The sequence below is a fragment of the Oncorhynchus clarkii genome, chromosome 12 (genome assembly GCF_045791955.1).
Source record: "Oncorhynchus clarkii lewisi isolate Uvic-CL-2024 chromosome 12, UVic_Ocla_1.0, whole genome shotgun sequence".
Taxonomy (NCBI): Eukaryota; Metazoa; Chordata; class Actinopteri; order Salmoniformes; family Salmonidae; genus Oncorhynchus; species Oncorhynchus clarkii.
This window is the reverse complement of record NC_092158.1, coordinates 12,445,752-12,458,264: the sequence shown is the minus strand read 5'-3', so window position 1 is coordinate 12,458,264 and position 12,513 is coordinate 12,445,752. Positions and strand designations below refer to the sequence as shown.

General features: G+C 41.4%; 1 protein-coding gene across 4 annotated transcripts in view; it reads left to right on the top strand.

The window, feature by feature from the left end:
• Positions 1-12,513, top strand: part of LOC139422717 (zinc finger protein 462-like) — a 74,095-nt gene that overhangs the window by 45,212 nt on the left and 16,370 nt on the right. Inside the window, exons 5-7 of one of the 4 annotated variants that reach the window (XM_071174023.1) lie at positions 2,516-2,889; positions 3,801-3,919; positions 7,490-7,690. In XM_071174023.1, coding sequence (XP_071030124.1) covers positions 2,516-2,889; positions 3,801-3,919; positions 7,490-7,690 — 694 coding nt within the window. Of the gene's footprint in view, positions 1-2,512; positions 2,890-3,800; positions 3,920-7,489; positions 7,691-12,513 lie in introns of all 4 variants that reach the window. The other 3 variants (XM_071174022.1, XM_071174025.1, XM_071174024.1) reach the window with 3 other exon arrangements.

Sequence of the window (12,513 nt, the reverse complement as noted above, 5' to 3'; positions counted from 1 at the left end):
CCTGGAGAAAACAAGTGAGGTAGTCCCTCCCTTCCATTGCAGGGCAGGCAGGGAAAAAGAAGCCATAACTTTGAGTGCAGCGGATAACCGCTTGGACATTAGTATTCCACTGAGCTTGCCAGGGACTTGGCAAAGGGACGACAGGCCTGAAGATTTAAAGCCTCACCCAAAAAGGAAGCCAAATGAATGCCTGGTTGATTCTGCGGGCCATGCCACTCCAGGCCGTTGTAATGCTGTATACGGAAGATGGCATGGCTGAAGTCCTGTCAGAAAGAGAGCGAGAGAAGCCATCTCCATGATGGCACCAACTATTAGGACTAGAAAACTAAACTAAACCACTCTGGAAATTTGCCCCCAACTAAGTGTGGTGGAAATATTTTGAATATGAAGACAAAGTCAATCAGAGAAATACAGCTTATAGCAAATATTTACACTGCATATTTGTTTCATATGAACATCTAGGCTATTACATGTTTCTGTACTAGTTTGTACTAGATCTCTTGCCATTTACATTGGCCCTGGCCTGTCCCCTAGCTCTCCCAGAGGGTGGGTGAGAATAGGCTGACGATGCAAGGCTGGCCAGCTCTGCGGACGCCCATCTTATTTATGGTCCTATGAAGTGCGGGGTCAGGTCCTTGAGCAGAAATAGTGAGCTTCCTGTAGGCCATAAAAAGCCACGTTGGTTGTCTGTTGGCCGTCATGTCAGTGTGAGAGAGCAAGAGAGAGAGGGAGAGTTTGCGAGGGGCCTAGGACAGAAAACACTTTGTGCTGCCTTTCCCAGATCAAGGAAGTGGGACATGCAGACCAGGACAGACCGTGGTCTTATTCATTAGGCGCCAAACAACGGAGAACGGACTGAAACCGGGAGGGACTACATGGACTTGCCCAGTCAGAAATACTAATTTCTGTTTCCTGTTGCAAAGCATTTAAAAACTTTTTTTCTTTCAATGGGCCATTGAATATGTCTCAGGCTGTGGTCTCTGGTCGCCTGGTCTCTGTCGTGGCGTCTTTAAGGTTAATGTCCACATAATCAACTACAGTCACAGGAGGGCAAAGTTACTTCTCTTTGGCTAATAATGAGGAAGGTCTGTTAAAAAACAGATCCTACTTTAACCATCACCAACTGTCAGATTAAAGAAACCACACAGAAGACCTGGTTAGTGTTAGTGGTAACAGCAGTAGTAAGAATTTAGTAGTTCATTATGTAGACCTTGGGAATTGTCTCTACTTTCACAGGGCGTTTTAAACGTTGACTAGAAAAACCAATCAGTGTCTTAAAGCCCTACTCCTACACCTAAACCATTTTGCTGTTCTCTACGGTATGTCTAATTTACTGTTCTGTACGATATGTCTAATTTACTGTTCTCTACGATATGTCTAATTTACTGTTCTCTACAGTATGTCTAATTTACTGTTCTCTGCGGTATGTCTAATTTACTGTTCTCTACAGTATCTCTAATTTACTGTTCTCTACAGTATGTCTAATTTACTGTTCTCTACGGTATGTCTAATTTACTGTTCTCTACGATATGTCTAATTTACTGTTCTCTACGATATGTCTAATTTACTGTTCTCTACAGTATGTCTAATTTACTGTTCTCTGCGGTATGTCTAATTTACTGTTCTCTGCGGTATGTCTAATTTACTGTTCTCTACAGTATGTCTAATTTACTGTTCTCTACAGTATGTCTAATTTGCTGTTCTCTACGATATGTCTAATTTACTGTTCTCTACGGTATGTCTAATTTACTGTTCTCTACGGTATGCCTAATTTACTGTTCTATACGGTATGCCTAATTTACTGTTCTCTACAGTATGTCTAATTTACTGTTCACTACAGCTGGGCTAGGCAATGGGCGGCCCGCGGGCCAAAACCGGCCTGCAAGTGATTGTTTTTTATTTAAAAAAAAAATATAATAACATTTGGTCAAAAAAGAGCAGGAATTCAGCAAGACATTAGTTTAATTTAGGAAATATGTTCCCAAGTATGTCCACAAATGAAAAAATAGACTTATGCGATCGTGTATCAATGTAGTCAAGGTAGGAAATAATTGTTCTTTTCACATACAATATAGTTTTGGGCTTAGTTGCGGTCAATTTGCAGTGTAGAAATGTTTATGATTATGTTCCTACCCCCTGACCATCCACTCCGACAAAGAAAGGCCCGCGGCTGAATCTAGTTGGTTATCCCTGCTCTACAGTATGTCCATGCCAGTAGGGAGGTTATTCGAATTTAACTTCAATCACAGCTAGCAATAATGGTTTAAATAAAATTCAGGAATCAAATAACATATTCGACCATGATGGTGTGACTGACTAGGCTCAATCTCATGTTTTGTACGCACCACGAGACTGTTAACCCAGTGAGCCAAAGCCTAAAGCAAGGTTCGTTTGGTAGAATGAACAGTTTGGAGTACATTAGTCAGGACGACCTGTTAACTGCCAAAGCAAATGGAAATGATAAATAAATATAGCTGCTATAATGCTGTTCTCCCTCTGTCCTTCACCTCAGCAGGAAGTCACAGATGTCCCATTGTCCACCATCCCGGGAGAGAACAGCATCACCAACGGAGAGGTGGAAGAGGTGACCGACAACTCCATCATGGAGACATCCCCCAAGGACATGACGATGGTCGCCGGGGATGCGGTTGCCATAGAAACGACGGAGATGGCAGTTGGAGGGGGGGGGGTTGGGGTAGTGGCGCCCGTCGGCCAGCAGGTGAAGGAGAGGCTTGTTGGGGGACACCCGTGTGCTCAGTGCGACCGCGTCTTCATGTCGATGCAGGGGCTGAGGTCCCACGAGAGGAGCCACTCAGCCATGGCCATGTTCACCAGAGAGGACAAGTACAGCTGCCAGTATTGCCAGTTCGTCTCCCCCTTCAGACACAAGTAAGAGGACATAATATAGACTTAAAGAGATAATATAAATGATTGATTCACTTCTTGTCACACACACACACACCAAAGAGCATACAGTACATGTATATATCAGAGGCATTCTGGGATTTGGAGTTCACTTTCGTAGGCCCTCTGAATTGTTTAAGATTGAGTGTGTTGCTGTTTCGATGAATAGTGTCCTCTAATGTCTTGGTGTGTGTGTGTGTGGCTGTGTTCTGTATGGCGTTTACTCTACTGCACCTGTCTCCTTAGCTGTGATTTATTTCAACATTCTTTCTGGATGGAATGGAGCCTAAGTGCCAGTCTGTTGGCGATTGACAATGACAGCAATAGAGAAGGAAAGAGCACAAACAGATCTGGCACCAGGCTAGATGAAACACACATTGCCTCCCAATCTCACTCCAGTCCACTCCAGTGAGACACTGCAGGCATGGTAGTCATTTTAATTTGTCTTCTTATCCAAAGCTGAAAGACTTCATCTTTGTTGAGCTCCATTGTGTAATCCCACTGTACTGCATGTGCCCTGACCCAGAAAGGAAATGCGTTCCCATGCCACCCAAGAGGCTTGGATGAAAACACACTAATATTCCCCAGATAGGTTCTATGTGGTTTGCAGTCAGACACAAAGAGATACACTAGGGATACAGGGACTGTGGTAGATGTTTTCCCCTACGGCCTCTGCTCAATAGCCATTGGAAATTGTGGTTTTGAAAAGGGAAGTAATATGAAAACAGATTCCCTCTGCTTCCCTGAAAGCATTCTGTTGTGATGTGTTGGAACATGTGTGAAGATATTTCTTTCTCTATATCTCTCTTTGTCTCCCTCTCTGTCTCTTCGCTCTGTCTGTCTCCCCTCTCTCTAACCCTCTTCCTCCTACTTCCTCTCTGTCTCCATCTCTTCAGTCTGGACAGACACGTGCAGTCCCACCATGGGCACCACAAGCCTTTCAGATGCAAGCTCTGTCCCTTTAAGTCTGCCTACCTGAGTCGCCTGAAGAGTCACCTACACAAAGCACACGCAGGTAGAAAACAACCACAACACACCTCACTGAGCTCTATACGACTACCTGAAACGGACCGTGTTCATGGGGGGGTCCGAAATAGAACTATATTCCCTATACACCCACGTAAAGAAATACTATATTATACTATGGTGTAAATACTGTTTTTGCAGACAAAAATCTGCAAGAACACTACAGTGAATGCTGTTTTATACTGTAGTATTTACTGTAGAATACTGTATTATACTGTAGTATTTACAGTTAACTATAGTATAAATTCTGTAGTAAAAGAAAACTGTAGTATATACTATAATAATTACTGTAGCGTTGTTGTGGACTGTACTATACTGTAGTATTTACTGTAGTGTTTTTGTGGACTGTACTATACTGTAGTATTTATCTGTAGTGTTTTTGTGGACTGTACTATACTGTAGTATTTACTGTAGTGTTTTTGTGGACTGTACTTTACTGTAGTGTTTTTGTGGACTGTACTATACTGTAGTATTTACTGTAGTGTTTTTGTGGACAGTACTGTAGTATTTACTGTAGTGTTTTTGTGGACTGTACTATACTGTAGTATTTACTGTGGCGTTTTTGTGGACTGTACTGTAGTATTTACTGTAGTGTTTTTGTGGACTGTACTATACTGTAGTATTTTCTGTAGCGTTTTTGTGGACTGTACTATTTACTGTAGTGTTTTTGTGGACTGTAGTGTTTTTGTGGACTGTACTATACTGTAGTGTTTTCGTTTAATTATCTTTGACATGGAAGTGGAGGCTTTCTCCTTGAGGAAACCTACTGGAGAAATACTAAAACGGCACATTTTCCATAAGCTGTATAGGTAGGTAGTTAAGACTGGGATATGAACGGATAATTCAGGGCTCCTGCTCTTTTCTATCAGGGAACACGTTGGTCTTCACTTGGCATGTAGGTTTCTCACTCATGGGTGGCACAAATTCTGAAATGGGGAGGGGATTTTTTTAACCTTTATTTAACTAGGCAAGTCAGTTAAGAACAAATTCTTATTTTCAATGATGGCCTAGGAACAGTGGGTTAACTGCCTGGTCAGGGGCAGAACGACAGTTCAGGGATTTGAACTTGCAACCTTTCGGTTACTAGTCCGACGCTCTAACCACTAGGCTACCCTGCCGCCCCATGGGCAGGGTTTATGCAAAAAAGATACTGTAGTGTTTACTGTAGTTATATAAAAAAGTGTTGCGTTTTTGCAGACTGTAGTGTTTTTGCAGACTGTAGTGTTTTTGCAGACTGTAGTGTTTTTGCAGACTGTAGTGTTTTTGCGGACATTACTGTAGTATTTACTGCAGTCTTTTTTTTTATATAATACTGTAGTATTTACTATAGTATTCTACAGTATACTACAACATTCCATAGTAAGTACTGCACATGATCAAGGGATACAACAGTATGTAGTATAGTATTCTACAGTATAATACAGTTTCCTATAGAATACTGTAGTATGTACTGTAGTATTCTATACTGTCCTTCATAAGCAAAAGAGTAGTAACTGCACATTTGGTCAAAAATGTGTTACTGACATTTTTGATACATTAAATACATGCTTTATCATGTGGACAAATATCCTACCTCCATTGTGTTGTGTTATGGACAGAATGGTGTGTCATGTTTTCAGTAACTGCAAAAACCAAGGAAACCAAGGGGGGGAAAAACAAGGAAAAAAGCACGCCAGTTACTGCCTTTTACCTTGGTGTCACCAATCTGCAGTGTGTACGGTTTATCTTGGTATTATTGATTCTTCTTTGCTGATACAAGTATCAAACTATATGAAACTGATAGCCACATACAAATAAATGTATGAACACAAGTTTGTGTTTAAAAAAAAAAATCATAATGGAAATGTATTCCAGTGGGTGTAAGAAGCAAGAAGGCAGTAACTGCAGTCTAGGGTCAAAGGTCATGTCAGAGGTCAGAGTCAATATGAAAAGAAAAAAAAAGACCTTATAGTAAGACAACAGATTTTCAGTGATCTGCCAACTCATTTGGCTGGACAATTAAAACTTTAAAGCTATTTTTCCCAGTTACACTCAATAGGTAGTTATTGCTCTTTTACTTGGTAGGGCAGTATAGTAAACTGTAGTCTTTTTTCATGTGGGTAGTGCATTACCTTTACAGGGCTGTGGTTAATAGTATGACAATTCAGACGCAACCCACGTGTACCTGCTGGTCCCAGATCTGTTCATGCTGCCAAACATGACTTAATAGGAGCTGGCTAAACAACACAAACTGATCTAGGACCAAGCTAGTGGGTTATTATTGTCTGAATGTATGACATTACCAGAGCTGTTCGAGGATACTAAATCAACACTAATATCAGTAGTTTCTTAGATGTCCCCTATGGGAATATCTTAAACTCAGCCTGTCATTTAGTGCAGGGAATATCTGTCATACAAGTGGCTGCGGATTTGCCTGTGTGTGATGTTGTTGGATATTTACTCCTATAGGCTGCACTGATGCAGCCAGGGAACCAACTCCAGAACAGAGGAATAGATATGATAGCCAATCATCACAAATGACAATGCGAGTACATAGAAGAACCATCTAAAAACTAGTCATGAATGTTGTCTCAGTTATGATGGGAAAAGAACACAGAAAGATGAGTCAACAACAATCAACAATTGCTTCAGATAATCGACTCCAAAGCAGAGCCATTTAACATTTGATTACATGTTGAAAGTGTTCTAACATGGTCTGTTAGTGGTGGTTTTCTTCAAAACGCCTTCTGTTGTTTACAGTATATTATACCACAGCAGTGTTGAAAACTAGTTTCTGATTTGTTGGAAGGGCATTCTAGAATGGACATTTAAACCAGATTACAGGACAGTTGAAAAAGATTGGGTTTGGATTGCTGCCTTGGTAATGGATCATGTGTATGCGGTGGAATCCATAGCTTGTAGCATGTGAATGCTGCTTCTCTCGATAAGGTGCAAAAGTCATTGAAGGGTAGAGCAGTAGAAAATGAGTGTCAGCACCCCTCTTTTCAGGTCCGTTGGCTGCCAAAGGCACTGTGGCTCTGTCAGTCTAGCTGAAAGCTTTTGGCCTTACAATATAGTATCAAGCCAATCGATTTGCCCTTCAATAGATTCGGGGTTCTCATCATAAAAAGTGTCAAAAAAAGAAAATTGTCAGACGAGCGGCAGATTGTCGTGTCTTGAGCGACTCGGAGTCTAAAAACCGACTGGTGTGTTCGACTCCATACTAAGTTGGACAAAGCCGCTCTCAAAAGAGAGCCGCTCTGACCAACGTTTCTGCTACTTTGCCGAAGAGAGAGAGTCCTTTCTTTTACACTATCATAGTTTTTTTCTTTTTAGTTGTTTTTTTTACTGTGACTTTAATGAAATTATATTTAGGGATATATTATCATCAAACTGCAAAAGATACATGAAATATTGATATGATCTTTATTTATTATTGACACATACAGGTGTCTTTGGGTCCTTGAGAATCTCTAACGGTTACATAAAACCCATGTTTTATTATGAGCCATTCTGACTCTGGGTTACTTTACTTGCTATTATTATTATTATTATTATTATTATTATTACTATTTTACAGGCGAGAACACCTATAAGTGCTTGTCCTGCCCCTTCTCCTCAATGACTATCAGCCAGCTGAAGGAGCACTCTCTGAGGGACCATGGGGAGGCCCTGACCCTCCCCAGGCTTCGTGCTGGCGCTACCACCCAGGGCCCCCAGACCAGGCCCCTCAGGCTGGGCTCAGACCCTCACCAGACACCCCTGACCTCTAACCTTGACGGTAAGAGCTCCATCTGTATTACCAAGCAGACTGAGATGGAAGACTTTTATTGATCGTAGATTGTTTTTAGTTTGATATTTTTTATTATTTTTTTTAACCAGGAAGGTAATTGCGATTAACATATCTTATTCAAATGAGCCCTAATTTATTCATTGATATACCGTTCATTTTAGGATGTTTTCATATATAGACTGGCTTGTGAAAGTATACACCCCCTTGGAATTTTTCCTAGTTTGTTGCCTTATAACCTGGAATTAAAATGGATTTTTGTGGGGTTTGTATCATTTGATTTACACAACATGCCTACCACTTTGAAGATGCAAAATATTTTTTCTTGTGAAACAAACAAGAAATAAGACAAAAAACAACATATATCTTGAGCGTGCATAACTAATCACCCCCCCAATACTTTTTAGAGTCACCATTTGCAGCAATTACAGCTGCAAGTCTCTTGGGGTATGTCTCTATAAGCTTGGCACATTTAGCCACTGGGATTTTTGCCCATTCTTCAAGGCAAAACTGCTCCAGCTCCTTCAAGTTGGATGGGTTCCTCTGGTATACAGCAATCTTTAAGTCATACCACAGATTCTCAATTGGATTGAGGTCTGGGCTTTGACTAGGCCATTCCAAGACATTTAAATGTTTCCCCTTAAACCACTTGAATGTTGCTTTAGTATGCTTAGGGTCTTTGTCCTTCTGGAAGGTGAACCTCCATCCCAGTCTCAAATCTCTGGAAGACTGAAGCAGGTTTCCCGCAAGAATTTCCCTGTATTTAGCACCATCCTTCATTCCTTCAATTCTGACCAGTTTCCCGGTCCCTGCCAATGAAAAACATCCCCACAGCATGATGCTGCCAACACCATGATCCACTGTGGGGATGTTGTTCTTGGGGTGATGAGAGGTGTTTGGTTTGCACCAGACATAGCATTTTCCTTGATGGCCAAAAAGTTCAATTTTAGTCTCATCTGACCAGAGTACCTTCTTCCATATGTTTGGGAAGTCTCCCACATGCCTTTTGGCGAACACCAAACGTGTTTGCTTATTTTTTCCTTTAAGCAATGGATTTTTTCTGGTCACTGTTCTGTAAAGCCCAGCTCTGTGGAGTGTACAGCTTAAAGTGATCTTATGGACAGATACTCCCATCTCCGCTGTGGAGCTCCTTCGGGGTTATCTTTGGTCTCTTTGTTGCCTCTCTGATTAATGCCCTCCTTGCCTGGTCCGTGAGTTTTGGTGGGTGGCCCTCTCTTGGCAGGTTTGTTGTGGTGCCATATTCTTTCCATTTTTTATAATGTGGTGCTCCCTGATCAGTACTTCTCCCTGACCTGTTTGGAAAGCTCCTTGGTCTTGGTGCCGCTTGCTTGGTGGTGCCCCTTGCTTAGTGGTGTTACAGACTCTGGGGCCTTTCAGAAGAAGTGTATATATACTGAGATCATGTGACAGATCATGTGACACTTAGATTGTACACAGTTGGACTTTAACTAATTATGTGACTTCTGAAGGTAATTGGTGTCACCAGATCTTATTTAGTGGCTTCATAGCAAAGGGGGTGAATACATATGCACCCACCACTTTTCAGTTTTAAATTTTTTTTAAACAAGTCATTTTTTTTCATTTCACTTCACCAATTTGGACTAGTTTGTGTGTCCATTACATGAAATCCAAATAAAAATCTATTTAAATTACCAGTTGTGTAACGATCGTTGTGTGAAGGAGTGGACCAAAACGCAGCGTGCTAAGTGTTCATGATAAATGTAATACTCAAAACACTCGAACAAAATAACAAAGAGGGGAAAACCTAAACAGTCCTGTCAGGTGCAGACACTAAACAGAAAACAACTACCCACAAAACCCAAACGAAAAAGGACAACTTATATATGATCCCCAATCAGAGACAACGATAAGACAGCTGCCTCTGATTGGGAACCACACCAACATAGAAATAAAGAAACTAGAATGCCCACCCTAGTCACACCCTGGCCTAACCAAAATAGAGAATAAAAACCTCTCTATGTCCAGGGCGTGACAGGTTGTAGTGCAACAAAATAGGAAAAACGCCAAGGAGGTGAATACTTTTGCAAGGCACTGTACAGGAGAACTCCTCTTTTAAAATAGATTATCTCAGTCCTGTTTAAAGTGAACTCTGGGGTTAAAAAAAAAACCCCGGAAGAACACTCCCCTTGCCTTTTGATTGAGGAGAGGCGAAGGTCAAGAGCCATGCATCCTCCGAAACAACGACTCTGCCAAGCCGCACTGCTTCTTAACACACTGCTCACTTAACCCAGAAGCCAGCCAATGTGTCGAAGAAAACCCCGTACAACTGTCGACCGTGTCAGCGTGTATGCGCCCTGCCCGCCGCAGGAGGGGCAGTCTGACGGACAAATCTGGGTTTGGTGGATGCCTAGAGAACGCTACCTGCCCCAGTGTGTAGTGCCAACTGTAAAGTTTGGTGGAGGATGGCTTTTTCTTTGCAACTCTGCCTAGAATACAGACACTGGCCAGAGGAACTCTGCCTAGAAGGCCAGCATCCCGGGGTCACCTCTTCACTGTTGACATTGAGACTGATGTTTTGCAGGTACTATTTAATGAAGCTGCCATTTGAGGACTTGTGAGGCATCTGTTTCTCAAACTAGACACTAATGTACTTGTCCTCTTGCTCAGTTGTGCACCGGGGCCTCCCACTCTTTCTATTCTGGTTAGAGCAAGTTTGCACTATTCTGTGAAGAGGGTAGTTAGTACACAGCGTTGTACAAGATCTTCAGTTTCTTGGCAATTTCTCTCAAGGAATAGCCTTCATTTCTCAGAACATAAATAGACTGACAAGTTTCAGAAATAAGTTATTTGTTTCTGGCCATTATGAGCCTGTATTTGCCATTTTGAGCCTGTAATCGAATGGAATGAACAGCTTATGACGCTCTCCTAGCTTATACTGTAGATCACATATTGAAAACAAATAATCGGAACATCGTGTCAGTACAAAACTCTACGCATATTTTGGAATTTCTTTGCATCCTTGACAATCTCTAATCAATATCCAAAAAGAGCATACGTTTATTTTGTGCCACTATTATGAGGGGTTATGTCAGGGGAAACAGTGTTGCAGTAGTCTAGTGTGTGGTTCTGGAATAATGACAAGAGAACCTGGGCAGCTTTGTGTTCACATTGCCCACAAAAAAAAGGGAACAGGACTGTGGAATTCAAGCTAACCGAACTCAGACCACGTGAGATGGTCTCAGTTTGGTTCACTTCGGGGGCTCTTTTGAGGGGTCTGAGTTCTGTAGGAGTGTTCACACTGCACAAAAAATTAAGCGAACCGCCCTGAATTCACAAAAATTGTATGAAAAGGACCAAGTGTCAAAAAACACCCTTTACAAAAGGCCTCAAGTAGTAGTATTAATAGGTTTTATAGGTTTAATGCAATAATGGACTGAATTGTACACAAATGTACAACACAGTTAACATCAAATAGTAAAATTCCTAAACGAACACAATATATACAGAACAATAATACTACAAACACAATATATACAGAACAATAATACTACAAACACAATATATACAGAACAATAATACTACAAACACAATATTTGGGGTTGGGTGCTGTTGACACAAATACACATTTTCAATTACAACCAGTACAAGCCTCATTCATTTCAAGTCTGTCGAGCATCATAACTCAGCAGGGCAGCCCTTCTCACCGCTAGGAGAAACACTGGGATAGGAGCTAACATATGTTCTCCTTCTGAAATCCCAGGATTCACATTGTTAGACCTGATCAAACAGAATCCACCTTTCTTTTTGTGCCCATGACTGGTTCCAGGAGGTGTTAAACTAGCATGTCAGGTGCCTGGCCCTCCAACCGACCGCCCCGCTCTGTTCTAGAATGTTCTTGGCAGGTGTCATCTAGCTGCGGGCACAATGGAATGTTCCCTCTAGGTGGAAGTGGAACACCGAGAGCAGAGCAGAGAAGCACTGTGGAATGCAACCGCCATGTCATCGTTGGCTACAGCAGACCATTGAGGGGGAACAGAGCAGAACGTTAGCAGTTCTAAACGTTGCAACTAGTGTTTGTGCTGTCTTGTAGTTAGGTGCAGGGTTTTCCTATGAAAGTTATTGACTGTTGAATATCTGTGGTCGTCATGATACTAGTGTAAAAATATTTCACTTGGCTGATCTCCTAAAGTCCCCAAGGAGTCTGCTGCTTCCTTCCTGCCTCACAGTGGTTCAGCACGGTTCAACAGCTCTTGGGCAGAACTATTGGCTTCTGTTACTACCATTTAAGAAGACAGATTACTACTTTCTCAAAGAATTTGACTGTACCTGCCATCTCATCTACATATTCACTGGCTTCGTCTTGCTACTGTGCTGAATGAGGCATTTTTCACATGCAGACATCCACTGTGGTTGTGGTGCCAATCACATGCACAGTTCTGGGATGGTACAGTACACACTAAAAACAAATGATTCTATGTAGTGCCAAATAAGGGTTATTTGGCTTGTTACCACAGAGGATCCCTTGTTGGAGCTATATAGAACCTTTTTTGAAGATTATGTAAAGAAACATGTTCATAAGGTTCTAAATGGAACCTCTGTGGTGCTATAAAGAACCCTTTCCTAAGTTTCTATAAAGAACTATATTCTATATACAGTGGCAAGAAAAAGTATGGAACCCTTTGGAATGATCTGGATTTCTGCATGAATTGGTCATAAAACTAGATTGGATCTTCATCAAAGTTACAACAACAGACAAACACAGTCTGCTTAAACTAATAACACACAAATGATTGTATTTTTCTTGTCTATATTGAATACATAATTTAAAAATT